General features: G+C 31.5%; 2 protein-coding genes across 8 annotated transcripts; one reads left to right on the top strand and one right to left on the bottom strand.

The window, feature by feature from the left end:
- Positions 1 to 3,990: 3,990 nt before the first annotated feature.
- On the bottom strand, positions 3,991 to 15,432 carry LOC139529399 (uncharacterized). Of its 6 annotated transcripts, none has more exons than XM_071325488.1 (4): positions 15,315 to 15,432; positions 6,660 to 6,860; positions 5,601 to 5,662; positions 3,991 to 4,906 (listed from the first exon to the last, which is right to left on the bottom strand). In XM_071325488.1, exons 2-4 carry the CDS (start codon positions 6,836 to 6,838, stop codon positions 4,485 to 4,487), a joined length of 663 nt encoding a protein of 220 aa, XP_071181589.1. In that variant the 5' UTR covers positions 6,839 to 6,860; positions 15,315 to 15,432; the 3' UTR covers positions 3,991 to 4,484. The 6 variants fall into 6 exon arrangements, with proteins under 6 accessions (XP_071181589.1, XP_071181588.1, XP_071181587.1 ...); XM_071325487.1 differs by lacking the exon at positions 15,315 to 15,432 and adding an exon at positions 10,393 to 10,428; XM_071325486.1 differs by lacking the exon at positions 15,315 to 15,432 and adding an exon at positions 10,331 to 10,412.
- LOC139529373 (uncharacterized) lies at positions 10,373 to 20,146 on the top strand. Of its 2 annotated transcripts, none has more exons than XM_071325483.1 (10): positions 10,373 to 10,529; positions 11,283 to 11,426; positions 12,319 to 12,402; positions 13,109 to 13,188; positions 13,810 to 13,863; positions 15,007 to 15,099; positions 15,893 to 15,990; positions 18,272 to 18,362; positions 18,861 to 18,950; positions 19,725 to 20,146. In XM_071325483.1, the coding sequence occupies exons 1-10, from the start codon at positions 10,515 to 10,517 to the stop codon at positions 19,786 to 19,788; spliced, it is 813 nt and encodes a 270-aa protein (XP_071181584.1). In that variant the 5' UTR covers positions 10,373 to 10,514; the 3' UTR covers positions 19,789 to 20,146. The 2 variants fall into 2 exon arrangements, with proteins under 2 accessions (XP_071181584.1, XP_071181581.1); XM_071325480.1 differs by having other exon boundaries at positions 15,893 to 15,999.
- Positions 20,147 to 21,219: the final 1,073 nt, after the last annotated feature.

The raw sequence follows: 21,219 nt of genomic DNA, 5'->3' as shown, positions 1-21,219 counted from the left end.
TGATAAAAATTTGAAATCTACAAGTTCTGTAATTGAAGTATAATTGCAGAAACTCGTTCACGATACCAAATCACAGCATCTCAACTTATCACATCGAGCATCCAGGTTTTGTAGAAAAGTCGTTTAATTGATCCAATGAATAACGCTACGCGTGTTTATGGCTCTGCAGCTGCATGCCTTTCGTGGCGATCTTCAAGGGAAAACATATATAACAACTTCCTTCACAAACATTAATATAACGTAGGCACATACATGTATATGGGTGACCAGAGTTGCAATCTTATTACAATTCTGATCTATCTGAACTCAATTGAAATAAGCTAGCTAGCTCTTGTGTTGCATAAAACGGTTATAATTACAATGACAGTACCTACTTGTAAAGAGTTAGCTTTCGTCTTATATAGACTGTACATGGACCAGTAGTACTGATAGATACATTGCTAATACTCGAGCTTAAAGGTTTCTCTCTATAATTTTGATGAGTACCGTCAAAAATGAAAACGGATCATAAATTGTCCTGAAGGGCAATAATGTCTGCAAAGAGTAAACTGATGGTTCAAATTAGTATTGAAATTTTGTAGGTCATGTCTTTTTTAATCGTGCTTACAACTGTTATTTTCAAGTTATTACAAAACAAAATCGCGAAATTTGCTTTAAAACAATCGTCGTTCGTGAGCAGCAACGCCTGTTAGGATTCAATAGTGATGGTTACGGTCAAATTAGTATTTCTTAATTATTTAGTACCGTGTCATTTTTTAAGTCTATGTATAACCAAAAACTCTCCCACAAGAAGCTGTTAAACAACTTTTGTAGAAATGGTAGTAAATAGACCTTAACTGTAATAGAATAAGCAATTTCAAAGCATCATCTGTACACAGCATGTCAATTAGTCATGTCAAATTAATTCAAATATGTTCATGACATTTAGTAAAAAATATTTTTGAAAAGTTTAAAGAATGACAGAAGCCACAAAGGGAGTGATGTAAACAGGCTCACAGCTGTTATTCGGGGACATGGGTTTCCATTGCTGTTACAGTCTGTATCGTTCCAGATATTTACGAAGACGCACTAAGAACAACAGTAATTCGGAAATATTATTCTGATTCTAATTCTGATTAACTGGTTATGATCCCCTGTATATCAACACTAATTGTATCCAAGGGGATCATTTCCAAGTTATTTCGTCTGTGCCATCTGATCAAGAGTTCAAGGCATCAGAGTGACGTTTGGTTTATAGGATCCAGAAACCTATAATTATTGAATGTCAATCTAGCAAGAACTAACTCGTATCAAGTTTTTCTCTGGAAGTGTAAAACTTCGGTATTCATTTTTGTTATTTTAACTGAAAAAGAGGAGGGAAATACCAAAGTGACAATAAAAAACAAACCGACAGCACGACAAACGTCGCACTGAAATACTATAAATTCCAATAATGAAAAATAAATGTTTTGCTTTAGAAGCATTTTTCTGGATTATCCTTATACTCCCCAATAATTGAAATTCCAAGATGTATTACTAGGCAAATTTAAGAACATGGTACTTTCATAGTATAGAGGTTCCATTTTAAATGGCAACCAATATGTTCTTAAGAAATATTGATAGCAAACAAGAGGGCATATGTAAGATGTGTCAGAGGATATTCATTTAAAGATTAAATACTAGTAAATGGAAGAACCTTAGTAACCAAGTTCCATGTGTCTTTCAAATGTTATCAAGATTTATAGATAAATCAATCAACTTTAATAGGACCTTTTTTATAATCTTACTTAAAACTATGTATTACCATCACGGCATTTATTTATAAAAGGATAGGTGGGCATATTCTATTGGAGAGAAAAACCAGGCTATTCATTAAATTCCATTTGTTATCGTATGGTTATTGTGATATAGATTAGAACAAAGACAGGGAATATGAGCATGTATCCCTTGTGAAGATCCAGAATAACATATAATATTCATGAGACAGGAATCTAATATCACAAGAAATCATCCACGGGTCAACAGAGGCAACTCAACTGTAGGAAGGTGTCTATACAACATATCAACCCCTAGGCAACCCTGAGATCTAACTGAGATGTGAAAAAAAACCTTGCTAAATTTTCATGTTTTTTTTTCAAATTGAGAGGAAATAGAGACCACATACTTGCTTTGTTTCATAAAAACGAATGGCCAACGTAGATACTAGTATCTTGTCTTATAAAGGGATACACTTTACTTTGTAAAGAATCACTCTGATTCAAAATTCACTGAAACTGACATTATCAAGATGCTTGATTTCTTGATTAACGACAACATATTTGTTACGTTTGAAGGACGTGTTTTTCAGCAAACTATCGGCATTCCCATGGAGGCAAATGTGCCCCTCTTCTTGCCGACTTGATCCTTTATTACTATGAGGCTGACTTCAAACAGGAACTTCTTAGAAAGAAAGATAAGAAGTTAGCAATATCCTTTAAAAGAGGGACGAAAGATACCAAAGGGACAGTCAAACTCATAAATCTAAAACAAACTGACAACGCCATGGCTAAAAATAAAAAAGACAAACAGAAAAACAATAATACACACGACACAACATAGAAAACTAAAGAATAAACAACACGAACCCCACCAAAAACTAGGGGTGATCTCAGGTGCTCCGGAAGGGTAAGCAGATCCTGCTCCACATGTGGCACCCGTCGTGTTGCTTAAGTGATTACAAATCCGGTAAATAGTCTAATTCGGTAGGTCATATTCATGAAAGGGGATTGTAGTTACGACGTAAGGAACATATCCGATATCATTTGTGAAACGGTTATTCCATAACGGTCAACCAACTCGTGATGGCGTCCGTAAAATTTACGAAGGGATGATTTCAACTTCACCATTTAGAACTCTTGGTTTAATAGCTTCCTTGTGAGCAGCAAACCTCTATCAAGAAAATCATGATAGGAAATGCAAGCACGGGAATATCGTATCAATTGGGAGATATATACCCCGTATGCAGGTGCTGCTGGAATGTTGCTACTTAGAAATGGAAAGTTCACAATTGGAAAGCTGAAATCATCTCTTTTGTCGTAAAGTTTTGTTTTCAACCGACCCTCATTGTCAATTTCTAGATGTAAGTCAAGATATGAAGCCGACTTAACTGTATCTGTAGTATCCTTTATCTCTAGTTCGATTGGATAGATGCGTTCCACATAGTCACCAAATTTTGAATTGTTTAGTGAAAGAACATCATCTATATAACTTTTCTTTCCACTACATAGATGATGTTCTCTAACTTAATAATTCAAAAAATTGGTGACTATGTTGAACGCATCTATCCCATCAAACTAGAGATAAAGATATGACAGATACAGTTAAGTTTGCCTCATATCTTGACTTACATCTAGAAATTGACAATGAGGGTCGGTTGAAAACAAAACTTTACGACAAAAGAGGATGATTTCAGCTTTCCAATTGTGAACTTTCCATTTCTATGTAGCCACATACCAGCAGTGTGTGCATACTGAATATATGTATCTCCCAATTGATAGGGTATTCCCGGCCTGTATTTCCTATCATGAGTTCCTCAATAGGGGTTGCTTCTCATAAGGAAGCTATTAAACCAAGAGCTCCAAATGGGGAAACCCAATGTAATTTTCTATTCAATTTCCGAGATAGTTAGAGGAGAAAATTACTATTTATAGAATCAGTCTTAGGATGCATGTAAATGTCTGTATGTATACTGAAGGATTTTGTGAGTTTAAATGTATGTTGGTTAAAGTAATACTGTCGGTACTGCAAGAATAACTTTTGTCAAAATTGTTATTAAAATCTAATTTCCTGAAATATAAGAAGATAATGGTACTATCCAATATAAAGATTTAAATGAGGTCCCAGATAGGTCAAAATGCTATAACACCAATCTTTCACTGGCCTTAAAGTGATGCATGTGTCTTCTAAACAACACTTTATTTTTTTATTTTTTTTAAAATGTCATTAGATAAAACTTTATAATGAAGGCAAATATATTATACATTAATAATTTAATTTGCATGAAATATTTCTCACTGTACATTCAGCAAATACATTTGTAGAAATCTTTCAATCACGATGTCATATTTGTTTTTTGTTTTAACTTTAAAAAGAAAAAAAATGCATCACTAATATGAAACAATAATTTCATCAACATTATCTTACCCTAAAACATTTAAAATTAATTATTTTTAGTTCATTTACAGATCTCTAGACTAGACAATGTCTAGCGTAATCAGTATAATATAATAATGTCTTGTTTCAATCATATTACAAGCCTTCACTTTGTGTAAATAAAGATAGTAATTTAATAATCCATGACATTCACAATAAACAATATCATGTTGTGCAACCAACATAAATTTAATCTAATTAAATCAGATTTTTGAATGGCTCCAATTACTACATGTCCTACAACACAAACTTTAACTGTTAGTACATAGTAATCAGAGACAAACAAAACAAGGATCCGAATCAAATTGGCAGTGCTACTTTTCCCATGGTTTAAGCTTTCTTTGTAGAGAAGAAGGATGTGGGTCAATTTCTAAAGGTTTAATATCTAAGTCCTTAATTCCAGGTAATGGAAGTCCCTTTTCTATAAATTCTGCAACATCAGCTAAACTTAAAACTTTGTCTAGATTCTCTGATAAATCATTTTCTCTAAAGTCATTAGTATCATCTATGATTGTGTTAGTTTTATTTGGTGGTAGTTCTGTTATATTTGATACATTTATCTCCCCTTGGTCTGTGCTTTCTATTAATTGATTGGTGTCTCTTTCTCCTGCAGTTTGGGTTTCATTAGAAACAGTAGCTGTCTTTGAATCAATGCTATCTTTTATATCAATTTCTTTTGCAACTGTTGCAATACACTCAGTATCAATATCTCTTCTATCACTGCTCTGACGTTCTTCTGTAACAAATTAGTATATATAACAATGATTTGTTGATACATGTAATTTTAATATTGAATATAAAATTGTTCAAAAGATTTGTTATCATCTGTTTTCTGTGTAAAGTCCACCTTTAAAATATTCTAGATCCATCCTCAGTAAAATCATATATAAAAAAAAAAGCAATTTTCTAATCTCTGAAAAGACTTGATAACGAATGAAGATTTTTCTTGTTTGAAAAAAGGGCCTTCACAGTCATTGTACCATATCAACATTAAATAAATAACTCCAGCAACATATGAGATTTGTGATTTCAATTAAAAGACTCTTAGTAACCCACAGAGGTTCTCATGAGGCTTTCTAAATAATGTAGCAATGAAAACAAAGGGGAAGTAATTTATCAAAATTATGATGCCAAAATAACTGAAAAACATTGCTATGACTGAGACAGTTAGTCAAGTTCCATTATAAAAAAGAATGTGTACAAAATTGAAATAGTCACTATTCATGTAATTAGCTGTAAATTTAAATTATATTTCAACAATAGAAAAAGAAGAAGAAGAAGATATTTTGTTTCCAATAATGGGCCCTTAAGGGCATAAACATAACAACATCAATAATTTTATAAAAGCAAAGAATTTTGAAAATATATATCATTAGGAAAGGAAGGATCTATTTAACCAAATGAAACTTATGTTAGATATTAAAATGTACCTTTATCTGTTTGTTTACTAAGCCATGTCTTGAAGTCACTCTTATTAAGTGGCTGGTATCTTCTGAAATTAATCAATTTTACCATAAACTATCGAAGAAATTCTTAGCTTTAGAAAATACTACTTATACTAGGGACTTTAATTTTAAAATATTACTTAATGATCACACTGTTGAATGCCTTGTTCCAATTCAACATGAACAATAGTTATAAAAGTTCAGTCCCGTAGACCCTTTTACTTTGTGATGGGAACAGAAAAATCCTGGTACTGACATGTGCTCCTCAATAAAATGTTGAATATTTAATCAAAATATACATAAAGAGCCATTGGTATGTGCCAAGTCAGGATAAAGGTAGGAAGCCACTAAGCAGCGTAAACTATTCTATGACTGACAACAACCATAAAACAGAAGCAAGTAAACAAACAAAAGTTAACAAACAAAAGTAAACAAACAAAAGTAAACAAACAAGAGTAAACAAACAAAAGTAAACAAACAAAAAGTTAACAAACAAAAGTAAACAAACAAAAGTAAACAAACAAAAGTAAACAAACAAAAAGTTAACAAACAAAAGTAAACAAACAAAAGTAAACAAACAAAAGTAAACAAACAAAAGTAAACAAATCATATAACAAGAAATTAAAGATTGAACAACAAAAAAAACCAAAAGACTTGCAGGTGAATTTAGTTGCTACATTTGTAGTTATAAAAACAATGCTGGATTTATATTATAATTTTAGAAAACTGATGCTTTTGGTAGTTAAAATTAAGCATGTTTTGAAAATATAAATGTGCAAGCAGCTAGTTTTTTCTAATATTCAAAATGCAGTAAAATGTTAGAATGCAGGTTAAAGGCTGTCCTCCAGACGAAACAATTTTGGATTTACATGCCATACAGACATCCAGAAAATTGTACAGTAATATTCAATGAATTAACAGCAGCCACATTTTTTAGTATAGCAACTGTGACCTATCAATTTTTGAGTAAACAGGTAATGACAACTTTATGGATGAGGGGAGATAACTTAATTTTATTGTAAATTGAGCTCAACATTAACTTACTTTGAAAAATAAAATAATTTAGAGTTCAGAATATCTTCTTCTGTACAGTTCTGTCTTTCTTTGATTTTCTGTAATCCATTTTGGAAAGACTGATCTTTATCAAAGTCATACTGATAAAACTTTTGGTAAATATTGCTGTCTGTGGCTTCACTGTTATCTACACTATTTGCTGATGCCATGTTGTCTTATCACATTTTTGGTCTGAAAAAGAATTAAACATTTCTTCAGCCAATACAATATGTTTAAACCAAGAATGTAAATAATTTGAACAGTTTCATAATACCTTAACATAGCAAATTATCAAATCTGTTAGAATATTAGGTAGGGGAAAGTTTAGTTATATTTTCATGTCATAATTCAGGGCATCGTTGGTGAAGTGGTCCTACGTAAGTTCTACTGTATCACTTGCACTGAGGTTATGAGTTAGAACACCACAGGTTTCAGGTGCAGTTGTCTACAATTATATCCGACTAGAATTGCTAGTTTTCCTGCTGGAGGTAGGAACATCGCTACAGGCAATCTAGTTTCCCTGACCAATAAAAGGGGTCACAATGATCTAGCCATTAGTCCTTAAAATGGAGTTAAGCACCTTAAATCAACTAAATGAACAGCAGATATGATAGGAGAATATCTAAAGAAATCAGGGTGATTTAAAGTTTTACTTAGCCATGAAGAATCCCATCATGCGCCATAGCAAATTAGAAAATTATAAATTATAGTACCAAGATGAAAAAAGCTAGCACATTTAAGAGACCAGTTATGGCATATAGTATTGACCTTAGGATCAGGATCAGGAGGAAAATAAAGACTATGTAACAGGTAACAGGGTAGGATTGTCATTGTAATAATCATGAAACATATATAGCATACAGTTAAAGTTCAGCATAACAAACGAACAATGTAAATTGCTGTATTTACATGCCAAAAATTACTCTGAGTACAGACTTACCTGTGAAGTTGGAAAAGTTTTAATGCCTGGCATCCACTAGATATAATAAAGTTAAATGCATTTTGTGTTTCAGAAAGATAAAATCTCTTTTGGATTTTGATGGGCATTTTTTTCCTTCATGCAAAAGGTGTGAAAATTAATTAAGTTGTGGTAAAACTATGAGATGCTCCCTCAGGTAAAAAAAAACGGTTTCAGGCGCGTAGCTATGTTTACCTCAAAACGTCTGGGCATACACTTGAATTTTGATAAAAAAATATTTTAATCTAAATGATTAAATTTTTTGTGTTTAAAAGCACATCAGCCTTGTAAATCTTTCTTCAGACAATAGCTTTTAATTGTGAATTAAAGTGATGACATTCACTTTTCATTCAAATGGTACCGTGTTTTATATTTTTTCATTTTCTGTCAAAGTCTGAATCTACTATGAATTCTACTAACTTTCCTTTGGTTTAATGCATTTCATTATCTGCTGAGATGTTGTTTGCATTTTTATGGAGCCTAAACCATTTATGTAGCAAAAGCGAGACATACATGTAGTGATCATAGATTTTTTTGGTGTCATCACCATTTAGGTTTAGTATTTGGTTCAAGATTTTTTTAAATATCATTGACTTTGCCAAATCTGGTGAAATTTTACGAAAGTTGGACAGAAGCTATTTGTGATCAACAGACTTTAAAGAGTATTAAGAAAAAGTGATGAAATAATACTTTTAATGTTCCCGTATTTTACTGGTAAAAAAGGAATTTCTATTTAAAATTATCAAGAAGATAAAGTCTGGGATAAAAGTTTATTACACATCAATTGCTTTGTCAAACCTACATTGAATTTTAGGAATCTTTGGCAGAAGCTTTTTTTATGATAAATGTCTGAAAATAAATCATAAAGTATTTTTTTTTTTTTTTCAGTTGACAGACGGACTTTTCACAATTAACAGACGGTCTGGGATAATCATTTTTTACATGAAAAATTTGAAAACCTTCAGAGACTATCATAAAACTTGGATAGAAGTTAATATTGCAAATCAACAAAAAATATTTTCCCTTTACAATGATTTTACACTGTTAATTTTTTGGGCCCTTTATACATTTTTTAGCTTGTTGTTTGCGGTGAGCCAAGGCTCTGTGTTAAATGCCATATTTTGACCTATAATGGTTTACTTATATAAAATGTTACTTGGATGAAAAGTTGTCTAATTGGCACTTATACCACATCTTTCTATATATACTTAAGAAAATATGGGATTTTTTTAAAAACCTGTAATGAACCGATAAATGGATTCTATATTCGCGGGAAGTAATCCCAGGCTAGAACTAGGGTTCCATTAATCCCTTGACGAATTTTCATAATACACTTGAACATCTATGAAAATTATCTACTTCATGTCATTAACGAAATTTGCCCAAACAAGGGGTCGTGATAGAGTGTGGCTCTCTTTATACATATTTTAAAGTAAATGGTTTGGACATTTTCCCTTAAACCGATGACCACTAGATACCAAATTAACACAATATGAATAAATTTAGCATAAGAGATACACAAATTAGACTCTAAAGTATGTTGCTACAATGTATTGATGAGTTTTTAATGACAGAAGTTGTATCCCTTTTTTCATAACTCGTTTGCTTCATGGGGGCATCGCCCCTCGAATCCACTACTAGTGGATGCCTTAACCTGAACCCGACAGGGGCCCTCAAACCTTTGCCGAGGTTTGGGCGTACACATGAAAATAGCCTAGCTACGCCACTGGGTTTGTTTTGTTTTGATTGTCCTAAATTGACATGGACAACAGGGGGAGCGTAGCTATAATCCGACACCCCAAAATTCTCAGACAGTCTGATAGTCTGACAGTCCGATAGTCATACAGTCCGTTAATGCAACTGTCCAATGGTCTGACACGAAGCCGTGCTGCTGCAAAGGATCAGTGACGGATCTAGAAATTTTCATAAGAGGGGGCCCACTGACTGCCTAAGGGGGGCACGCTTCAGTGATTCCCTATATAACCAACCAAAAATATTTTTTTGTTGTTTATTTTTACATCTTCTGCAGAAAGGAAAAAAATGTGCTTCAAAAACCAAGAAAGATTGTATCTTTCTTAAACACAAAATGCAATTAGTCCTATAACATATGACCTCGGGGGCATTATTTACTATTTCTATTTACTGTTCTGATAATTTTTTTTTACCATCAATGTACGTGCCATTCGCATTCAAAAAAAATAAAAAATGAAAATATCAGTATAAAAACGTTAAAAATTGAATAAGAATGCGAAGTCATATGTTATATTCGCATTCAAAAAAAATAAAAAATGAAAATATCAGTATAAAAACGTTAAAAATTGAATAAGAATGCGAAGTCATATGTTATATTCGCATTCAAAAAAAATAAAAAATGAAAATATCAGTATAAAAACGTTAAAAATTGAATAAGAATGCGAAGTCATATGTTATAGGACTAAAAATGCAATTAACTTATATATATATATAGTGGATGCTAGGCATTAAAACTTTCCAAACAGCACAGATAAGTCTGTACACAGAATAGTTTTTGAGGTATAAAAATACGGCCATATTTGTCCATTTGTTATGATGAACTTTAAAGTTAGGGAAAGATACAAATTTGCCTTTGAGCATTGTTATAGTTTTTTTCAATATCGACTTTATATCAGGACATGTCATTTAAAATAAACCTCTTACCCCGACTATAATATCAAATTATTGTCACCTTACATAGGTATAAATTAGTTTATAACTACTGATGGTTTAGTTTGTTAATTCCAAAAGTACCTGTCAACAAAGTCAAAATCTATAACGGAAGTTGGGATCAGGGTCAAGATATAGGACGCAAAATTCAGAATTTCAAAACATGAAGAAAAGCAAAAACAGCTGATTATTATTACAGAACCAAAATGGGTATTTTTGAGGTTAGCTATTTGTAAGAAAATGCTGCTAAAATATTGTCACTTTATTTTACATATGAATTATAATTAAATTCACAAAATTTAAGTTTTGAAAGTTTCAGATACTATATGTCAGAGGCTGCAATTATATATGACATATATATAACAAATATATATATATAATTATAATACTAAAAATAATATATATTGGTCACAGAAGCTTGAATGAGATGAACATATGAAAGAAGAAAACCTTTATTTACAGAATAAGGATTTTAAAAAAGCCACAAAATTAACCTCAAAATGAAGCTTTATTTAAGGATCTCACTTATAAATTATCCGCCAGAAGATTAATTTAGCGACAAGAAAAACAATTTATTCGTCAAGAAATTACTGATTTCAAATAAAAAGGTATCAAAAAATTGCATCATTATTATTATGTATTATTGAGACCTTCTTTTTGAATGTTATAAATTTACAAATTGTCACTTTATATAAGGAGATAACTATGTGGAAAAGTTTAATTTAGTTCGCTATTAAGGTCTCATATCTGGTAAGGTTGTGTGTGTGTACATAGGAAGCCTATTTATCATGATCATGTTATCCTAAATTTTTGCCTATTAATCCAAGACATGGGAAGGAATTGTAGATTGTCAGATTGGATAAGTTTACCTTTTAATAGATTGAATCTCTGATCTTCAAGCATGTAGCTTATGAAACTAATAACTTTTGGATCTGAACTTTAAACAAAATCTGTATATTGATTCTATATTACAGGCTCTTCCATGGTCTTTTTATGAGGACGACACCACCAGATTCTGGGTACATTATGGCTTGGTGTTATTAGGACTGTTATTGGCAGTGATCACATTTATTGTTCAGTGGCTGAGTCCGGCTCCATATGGTAAACATGAAAGAACAGTAAGTACCGTGCTTAAACAGTTACCAATGTGTGAGTGACTGGTAACTTTAATTTATTTATCTTGAACATTCTTTTAAACCTGCGGGACTTCATTGAACTTGAATTTAGAAACTTGTTACCATGGTTACCTGTCCTGTGTTTCAGAAGTTGAATTATTGATTGATTGGACTATTTATACATGTAGATGTGCTTGCACAATTAGCTTTGTGCTTTGTGTAAACCATTGCCAACATTTTTATTGTCTTTCTTTAAAAGTTTCTGAAGAGTACATGTATTTGCATTACTTAGTGAAGTGAGTAAATTGTAAAAAAAAAACCACCAAAAAACAAGTAGAACTGTGTTGAAATAGTATGAATCATTCAGTTTGTACTTTGTAGTGCTTTGCTTTTGTGTATTTAAGGATACCAACTGTGGTGTAATTTTGTTTATCCAAATTGATAAAGTTTTAGCAGGTTTTTCTATATGAATGGGATTTTGAATAAATAAGCATATTCACCTGCTGAAAAAGTATATTCACCATGCAAAACGTCACATGCTTTTACATTTTTGTACCTGCATAGTTTTGGTAAAAAAAAATTTGATATGCAATTTGTTTTGGTAAATAGTTGTCATTATATACATTTCTCTAGGAATATGGAATAAAACAATTACTGTCTTTTGTTTCGGTAAATATGTGGTTTAATTGACTTTTGAAAAACTGATATTAATTCACTTCGGCTGATGGCCTCAGTGAATATTAGTTTTTCAAAAGTCAATAAAACTACATATTTGCCTCATCAAAAGACAGTAATTGTATAGTATTTGATGATGCTATCAGGAGTATAACTTTTATGTCAGGATGCTAACTGTGGTGTAATTTTTGTGTATCTTGAGTATAATTGTGTATTTCAGGATGCTAACTGGGGTGTAATGATACCACAAAGAATAGGACATATCTTATCTGATGCTGTCCCTGGTGTTTTATTGTTTATAATTGTAAGTAAATTAAGCTTTGATAAAACATTAATGCAATATGACATATAAATCTAGTGTACATTGCATGACATCTACCTTCAGTTCCACCATAATGGTTTTCTGATGTCATTGTTAACAAAATTGAAAAATTTGCTTAAAGTTATTCAAATATTTCTTTTTATATTTTTGGATAAAATATCTAACTGTCAAAATAGTCCTTTCCAGATAACCTACCTTAATTATGTTTATGAGGACGTAGCCGGTAGAAATACAATGAATATAGAAATAAATTTATAAGAAAAGCTAGAAAATATTAACAGAACACTTGAAATTGAGAATGGAAATTGTCCAAAACAACCCCAACCAAAGAGCAGAACTAGCTGAGGGTAACCGATGCGTCTTCAGCACAGCAAGAAAAATCTGCACCAGGAGGCTGCAGCTGGCTTCTAAAAAATGTATACCGGTACTTGTTTAGTAAAATATGGATGTCACACTAAACTCCAAACCATATAAAATTGAAAAACCTACAAGACCAACAAAGGCCAGATAATCCCAGCTTGGGACTGGAACAAAAATGTGACAGGGTTAATCATGTATGAAAATATCTCAACCCTACCCCTATACCTAGCCAATTTAGAGTAAGCAAACCCACAGCAATACAAACATTTACTTTTCTTCATCTGACTACAGATGATTATGATAACTATATATTAATAATATTTTTCAGGTGTTTTTTGTTTATGGTGATGCCAGAGGCTATGCTAACTATGTCTTTCTGTTACTTTTCCAAGCACATTATATTCATAGGTATAAATAGTTTTCTGTTATAAAGGTCCAGTTTTTTTTATTAAGGTTGTTAAAAAAAATATATTTTTTATGATTAATATGAGATTTGAGGTATAGTCCCATGAGATAGCAATCCATTGACACAAACAAAACAGACATTTACAGCTGATTTAATTGAGTGTGTACTAAGGCAAAGGTAATATCTTTGGTTAGCTTGCTTGCTAGCTGAAACCTGAAGTCATTATCAGGTTAGGTAAACTACTCTTTTAAAAGTAGACTAGTCCAACAGATAACCAATCTATCTGTCTGTTGAACAAGGCTATTTTGAAAGGAGGGTAGTATACCTGACATAATAATGACTTCACGGTTCAGCTAGCAAGCAAGCTAACCAAAGACATATTTTTGACTACACACTCAATGAAATCAGCTGTAAAAGTCTTCAACAACTTATACAAATAGACAGGTGTCTATGCAATATGTCAAGTTCTAAATCATCCAAAGTAAGAAAAAAAGTACTAAATAGTTTTAAAAAATAAAAAAAATTTAACTTTAAAACCAAATTTATATAGAATTTGATTTGTGATCATTACTAGTGCATGCAATTTCTGTCTTGCAAATTATAACCTACTTCTTTATTTACAGAGGAATACTACATCCTTTAGTCATGAGATATAAAAATCCATATGTTGCATTGGGGTAATTATTATATTCTATACTTGAAAAGCAGTAGATATTAATAGCAGTTTTAGTTTTCTTATAATCATATTAAGTTTGTTTTATAACAAACTGTCAAAAAAAAAAAAAAAATAAATTGGAAACTGAGCTCTCATTTATGGTTAATGAAATTACAACGTTATTATTTACTGTCTTATACCGGTACATATAAAATTAAAAATGGAAATGTGGAATGTGTCAAAGAGACAACAACCTGACCTAATAGCAGAAAACAATATGTATATTGGTATGATGACTAATTTATAAATAACGAAATATATAAGGATGGTGTCTTTTTGTGGAAACTGAAGAAAGCTAGAAATATATATACAAGAATATAAAATAACAGTAGGGGCTGATTTAGGTTGAAAGAAGAGGATATGTTTATTCCCCCGTTGTAGGGGAGAGTGCATTTACTGTAATCCTTGTCCATTCATTCAGTTTGTCAATTCAGTCCTGTGTACATCCCAAAAATTGGTTTCTGTTAATTCTCTCACTTTAGTTTGTCTCAATCAAATGTTATAAACTTATAAACTAAGTTTTTTACCACAAAATATAGATCAAATTCGAAATTTTACCATTCTTGAGTTATGCCTTTTTAGAAATGGAAAACTTGCCAAATCTGTTGTTTCCGTTTTGTAATTTTAGTTTGCATCAACCAAACTTATACACAATGCGCATTACCACAAAACACAGATCAAGTTTTATAGAAATTTGTTAAATCTTTTGTTACCATTTTCTTACTTCAGACAGTTTAGTTTGCCTTAACCAAATATTATGAAACTTATACACAATGCTAATAATCATAAAACAGTCTAAAACACATGAATCCTGCTTCTGTATGCGAAAGTTGACTTATGCTTATTTACCAGCTGGAGCATCTGTGGCCCATACAAATATTCTTCATTTATTGGGGCATAATCTCTCTATGTTCACCATCCCTGAATCTTAAACTGGATTGGAGAGAATATCAAGAAGTCAAATTGTTTGTTGTTCATTTAGGTGTAAAAATTACACATTTGTTATGTTATATTTTTCTACATTTATAGTCATATATATGTCTTGATAATTTTAATACTAATCTTGTTAATGAACATTACCCTCAAGATGCCTTTCTTTTTGTAGAATTACTTTAGGAGGTTTCTTTCCAAACTGCTTGTACCATTTTGTGAATGCAGATTTTATAGGATCAGCACATTATAATAATAATTATTTTTTGTGAGTATTATATTTTGCTAGTTTTCTTATTTTCCATTATGCTTTAATATGTCAACAATAAGATGAGCAAATAAAAATCATAATGGGAGATATGGTGTAAACGGCATGAGACAATAACACATAAACATTTAAAAAAAAACCCGAAAAGATTTAGGAATATATAAAGGTTGGATTTAATACATACATTTTAATCTTTTTATTTCTGACATACTAACAGTTGGTATCATTAGATGCTTATTTAAGCCTACATAATCTAATGACAACCACTTGATAACTGGCCCTGGCTTGTGATAGGCATTTGTTGTGTCAGGTTCAATATATCTGTGAGTGCTCAACCTGAAATGTGGCACAGTGGTATAACAATACATTATAAATGAAAAAATCAGTTGGAAGCTTGACACATCAGATAGGATACTTAGCACAATTTTTTTTTTTTTTAGAAAAGAATCAAAGTACTGATTAACAGTACTAAATATAAAAAGAAGATGTGGTATGATTGCCAAAGAGACAACTCACCAAAGTTTGTATGCTAGTTCAAATTTCAAATCTAAAATATGTAAGAAATTGATTCTGTTATTGCTTGTCAGAAGAAATTGATTTGAGTATCCTGTTTTAATTTGCATTTTCTTTGGCTTCCAATATGAGATTGCTCAATGTGACTGCTGTTTAGTTACAAGCTAGTTTATTTTATATAAAGTGTAAATAAATTTGCAGCTAAAAAATTAACTACATCTTTTGTATATGATTTTTCATGTTGAAATATTTTATAATTTACCTAATTATATATTTTCAGTGATCCAAGATTCATTATTGGTATTGTCTTGTTCATTGTTGGATACATTATAAATAAATGGGCTGATTGGAAGTTACGATCGTTACGGGATAGGAAAGGTGATGATGGTACATATGATTTTAACCAATGGCACTGGTCTCAAAATATACCTATATATCTTAAAATAATGTTATATAATAGATTATCTTAGTCGTATTTGGCACAACTCTTTGGAATTTTGGGTCCTCAATGCTCTTCAACTTTGTACTTGTTTGGCTTTATAACTATTTTGATCTGAGCATCACTGATGAGTCTTATGTAGACACAACACCCGTCTGGCATATTAAATTATAATCCTGGTACCTTTGATAACTAATTATATAAGGTACAGAATATGTAAATAGTTAATTTTTTTTAGATAAGTGCCTGTGCCTTAAGCATATTTCCAGATTAATCTTAACATTCTAACTGGCGTTCATAAAATCAAGCAGCTCTTTTTAGTCCAGGAAAAAATAAAATATGTATGACCAAGAAAAAATGTCATCTTTTATATTTCACTGAAGGCTCTTATATTTCATGTGTTTCCCTCAGTTTTAGTTTGTAACCTGGATTTGTTTTCTCTTAATCAATTTATGACTTTTGAACAGCGGTATACTACTGTTGCCTTTATTTCTTAAAAAAAATTTCTGGATCATTTATGATTTATACGAGATGTGGGGTATACACCCATGAAATATTAATCCAGTGACACAAAAAAAAAACAAACCCAGAGACTGAAAAGTCTGAAACAATAGACCACTTTCGAGTTCATCCGTCACTGGAAAAAACTCGTCAATTATACGCGCCTTTATAACGTCATTTACCAGATAGAGGGGGTCGCCTGTATCCCTGCACTATTTACGTTCATCAAGCGTCTTAGTGATCGTCATTGTGCAGGATAAACTAGAAATAATGGTTGTTCTGTGCTCAATGACAATTCCCTTATGACAGCAATGCTGATTGTCAATTTTGAGAATTCAATTTGCCGAATAATTCGTACAATATAGAATTATAGTTTTCCAACCACTCGCTCAACATTGGAATGGAAGTGACGACGCCCCTAAACGCACAAATGACGTTCACTAAAACCAGAGTTTTTGACGGAAATGCATCGAACTCGAAAGTTGTCTATTAATACTAATAGAAGGGTGTCTATGCAGTATCTCAACCTCTAAATCATCCAAAGTTTAAAGAAAAAAATGCACCTTTTTGATTTTAATAGAATTAAGAATGGCTCGTGTGTGTGTGTGTTTTTTTTAATTCATAAATGGACAGATCTAAAGTGTATCTGCACTAATATTCAATTAAAATAACTAAACTTTTATTCATTTTGTTATGAAATTAATTGTCACATATTTCTTTTTTTCAAACAGCTGCAGAATATTGAAACTAGATATTGGATTCTTTCAAAAAGCATTTACTACTTGTAGATTCTATAAAAGCTTTCACCTCATTATTTTAATTCCTAATATGAACTTTTTTCCTGTTATACCAAAAGTATTATTGTAAAAGTATTGAATGCTTCATTTTGTTAATTCATTGGAGTGTAAAACCGTTGACTGAAGTACATTTTGTATGAAGGGCAGAATTGTTTCAATCTAAAAATGTATGCATGGTCAATCCTTTAACAACCCAATGAAATTACTTTGTATATATATATAACTTTATTCTGGTATCACCTAAGTTGAACAAATTGAACAGTTATTTTACAACAGTATGATCAGTATAGCTGACTGGTTAACTTCAAAGAGAATTCAGTTTGTCATTTATAATTCTAATAAATTGGCACAATTTTCAATGTTCATAATAGAATTGAATTTTAAAACATTACAGTTTGTTGGTATTTTTTGTCAATAAGTAGCGTTCTATCTGTCAGGAGACTGCTGCATTCCATTACATAGTGGTATTCATCACCTATAGCAACTCTGCACAATGGACACTTTCTCTGTTCTCTATTACTAAAAGAAGCATTCTATACCTATAATTACATTTTTCCGTGTGATCATGAAAGCACAATTACTATCAAGTAATGACATTTATTTTGACCAATCCTGTCACAATTGTTCACATTAAAAAAAAACCACAAAAATATCTGAATTTACTGGATAGTCGTATTACATATTTTCATTATATCTAAACACAATAAGAAAGTTTGCTGTTGTGAATCCACATGCTAAGAAGTTTATTGTGCCTAAAAAAATATAATATAGATGAAAAGACATGGGGATTCCATCCATGACACAAAATCAGAACTTGCAAAGCAAAAACCACAAAAAGCAAAGGAATAGGGCTATAATACATCTAAGCTATATTTCATATGGTTGTTTTAACTAAAAAATCATTTTATTTTCTTCATTTAAGGAAGTACTGGATATTATATACCATATGGAGGATTGTTTGAACTGGTAACCTGCCCTAATTATTTTGGTGAATTTGTAGAATGGATTGGATGGTAAGAACACTTATAAATTGAAATGATCAATGCTCATGAAGCAAAATAAAAAATATGATACTAGAAAACTGGTACACTTTCTAAAATGAAGAACACAAAAATACTTCTCATTATTTTTTATATACTGGAGACTGGTTAGAGTCACCAGTAGAAGAAATTCAACAGTACTGCAATTATTCAGTTAATTTTTTCCATTGCATTTTGAGAGTTTATGTGAATTTTAACTTTTAAAAGCTTTCTAAAGTATTAATTGTAAAAGAAAGGAGTACCCCTAAGGTTATCTATCAGCGTCAAATGATAAATATAATGTTTGACATCAAGAAAATTGCCATAAAATTATTTAGTTGATATTGTTTCCCTACTTTACATACAGAGTTTGTAGAATTAATGTTAAAATTATTTGTTCTCATCCTGGTATTTTAATATTTACATGTATGGAACAAATTAATTCCTGTTGTTCACATATAAATTTAATTTGTAATTTTATCTCTTTTTAAGGTCTATAGCAACATGGTCAGCAGCAGGATTTGTATGGACAGTATTTGCTTCGGCAACTTTTTTCCCTAGAGCTAGACATAATCATCAATGGTAATACATATAAATATATATTCATTCCAAAATGTCAACAAAAAAATCAGTCAGTGTGTTTCTTTTGTTATAGAATTCCGTTATAAACAGTGATCAATCAATTTTTTACATTATTGTACATCAATTTTCAAAAAGGCCAGGAGATAGCAGATGGACAATAAAAAATCAGAAAAAAAGTATGACCAAAATGAAAAGGATGAAAAGACAAACAATTCGACAAAACATCATACAGAAAAGCAAAGACTGAGCAACACAACCCCTACCATAAAACAAGGAGTTATCTCAGGTGTTCTGACATAGTAGGCAGATACACATAAGGGAGCTACCATTTGATTTTTATGGGGGGGCTAGGATGAAAAATTTTGTCCTGCATTTTTTTTTAGTTGTAATCTCTGTCCTGCCTGTATATTTTTCACTCTATTCGGTCCTGCCTTTTTTTTTTATTAGTTTGTCCTGACTTTTTTTTGATAAATTGTCATCCTGCCTTTTTTTTTTTTTGCAAAGTGTCTCATCCTGCCTTTTTTTTTTTTGCAATGTGTCTCATCCTGCCTTTTTTTTTTTGCAAAGTGTCTCATCCTGCCTTTTTTTTAATCAGAACTCCTGTCAGTCATTACAAGAGCTTGTGTGATGTTACATGGGAGTTAAAAGGGAGGGAACTGTGGCTGCAACAGTTGGAACTTTGTCATTTGTGACAAAAATATTTCATAAAATTCTACCTAGTTATTATGATAGTCAACTTATTATTTTGAATACTAAAGAAATTTTTAATTACAGGTACAAAGAACAATTTGAACATTATCCACCAAATAGGAAAGCTTTGATACCTTATATTTGGTAACAGGATCAAGTCTGTAATAAGATAGCAATGTCACTATAAGACTGGTATGGTCCAGAATGAAGACATTTATACATCTTAGTATGCTAAAGACCTAACTTTTAGTCTTTTTAACAACATGCTGACCATATTTAAGTGCAGTTTCAACAATTTAGTTATGCAGGAAAGAAGAACTACACTTAATTTTAAAAATACATATCTATATTGACATAATTTCAAGTATATTGCTTGGTTGCTCTTCATCACCTCCAAGTCTGTATCTGAACAAAGTCATACAATTTAAAAAGCTTTCTGTTTTAGGATCAAATTTAATGTATATTTATATTATTTATATGTAAATATATTTTTTATACAAACATAATTGGAGTTACCATTATATAATAAAGCCTTTATAATCTTTACCTGGACAATATCTGAAAGATCAAGGTCATACAAAAACTTATCTTAAACCATTTCTTCACAATCTTTGCACTGAAAAAATGAGAAAAAATATCGTCAGGGATAACAAAAGTAGTTGGAGGATATAGCAGTACCTTTTCTAAACAGAGGCTTAAAGACAAACAATTACCCATGAAACACTACAAAGAAAAAATTAAGCAACATAATCCCAACAAAAAACTAAGGTTGAACACAGATGCTCCTGAAAGGTGAACTTCACTAGGAGTGACCACATGATCTCCTGAAAGGTTAACTTCACTAGGAGTGACCACATTATCTCCTGAGTGACCACATTATCTCCTGAAGGGTGAACTTCACTAGGAGTGACCACATAATCTCCTGAAGGGTGAACTTCACTTGGGGTGAATACAGATGATGCCTCAAAAGGATTAACTATATACACTAGGTGTGAACACATTCCACTGAAGAGTTAACTACACTAGGGGATGACACATTCCCCTGTAGGGTAAACTACACAAGGAGTGAACTTAGATGCCACTGAAGGGTAAACTATACTAGGGGAACACAGATCCATCTGAAGGATAAGAAACACAAGGAGTGAACACATGCATTAGAATGATTAACTGAACTAGGGGTGAACATAAATGCCACTGAAGGGTAAACTACACTAGGGGAACATAGATCCTTCTGAAGGAAAAACACACAATTATTGAACACAGATGCACCAAAAGGGTATACTACACTAAGGGCGAACTCAGATAATGTGGAAAGGTATACTACACTAAAGTTTAACTCAGATGCTCCAGAAGGGAAATCTATACTAGGGGTGAGCACAGATGCACCAAAAGGGTAAACTCGCTAGTGGTGTACACATATGCGTTAGAAGGGAACACTACACTGTTTTTTGTAAATATATGCAGTTGTTACTTAACGTTTTCTTACACACCAGCACGTATGAATTATTATATATTTTTAAAAAACTTTATGATGACAATCCTATGAATTAATTATGATACTTATTATTTAGTGAGTATT

Source organism: Mytilus edulis, chromosome 1, assembly GCF_963676685.1.
Source record: "Mytilus edulis chromosome 1, xbMytEdul2.2, whole genome shotgun sequence".
Lineage (NCBI taxonomy): Eukaryota > Metazoa > Mollusca > Bivalvia > Mytilida > Mytilidae > Mytilus > Mytilus edulis.
Note: the sequence above shows the minus strand (reverse complement) of the source record. Positions and strands in the feature narration are given on the sequence as shown.

Bases quoted from the DNA above. Each gene is read 5' to 3' on its own strand.
- LOC139529399 (XM_071325488.1), bottom strand. From the start codon at position 6,838: ATGGCATCAGCAAATAGTGTAGATAACAGTGAAGCCACAGACAGCAAT. The intron at 5,663-6,659 runs GTAAGTTAATGT...GATTAATTTCAG, and splicing joins AAATTATTTTATTTTTCAAA to AAGATACCAGCCACTTAATA. The intron at 4,907-5,600 runs GTACATTTTAAT...AATTTGTTACAG, and splicing joins TAGTAAACAAACAGATAAAG to AAGAACGTCAGAGCAGTGAT.
- LOC139529373 (XM_071325480.1), top strand. The intron at 12,403-13,108 runs GTAAGTAAATTA...AATATTTTTCAG, and splicing joins GTGTTTTATTGTTTATAATT to GTGTTTTTTGTTTATGGTGA. The intron at 18,951-19,724 runs GTAATACATATA...TTTTAATTACAG, and splicing joins GCTAGACATAATCATCAATG to GTACAAAGAACAATTTGAAC.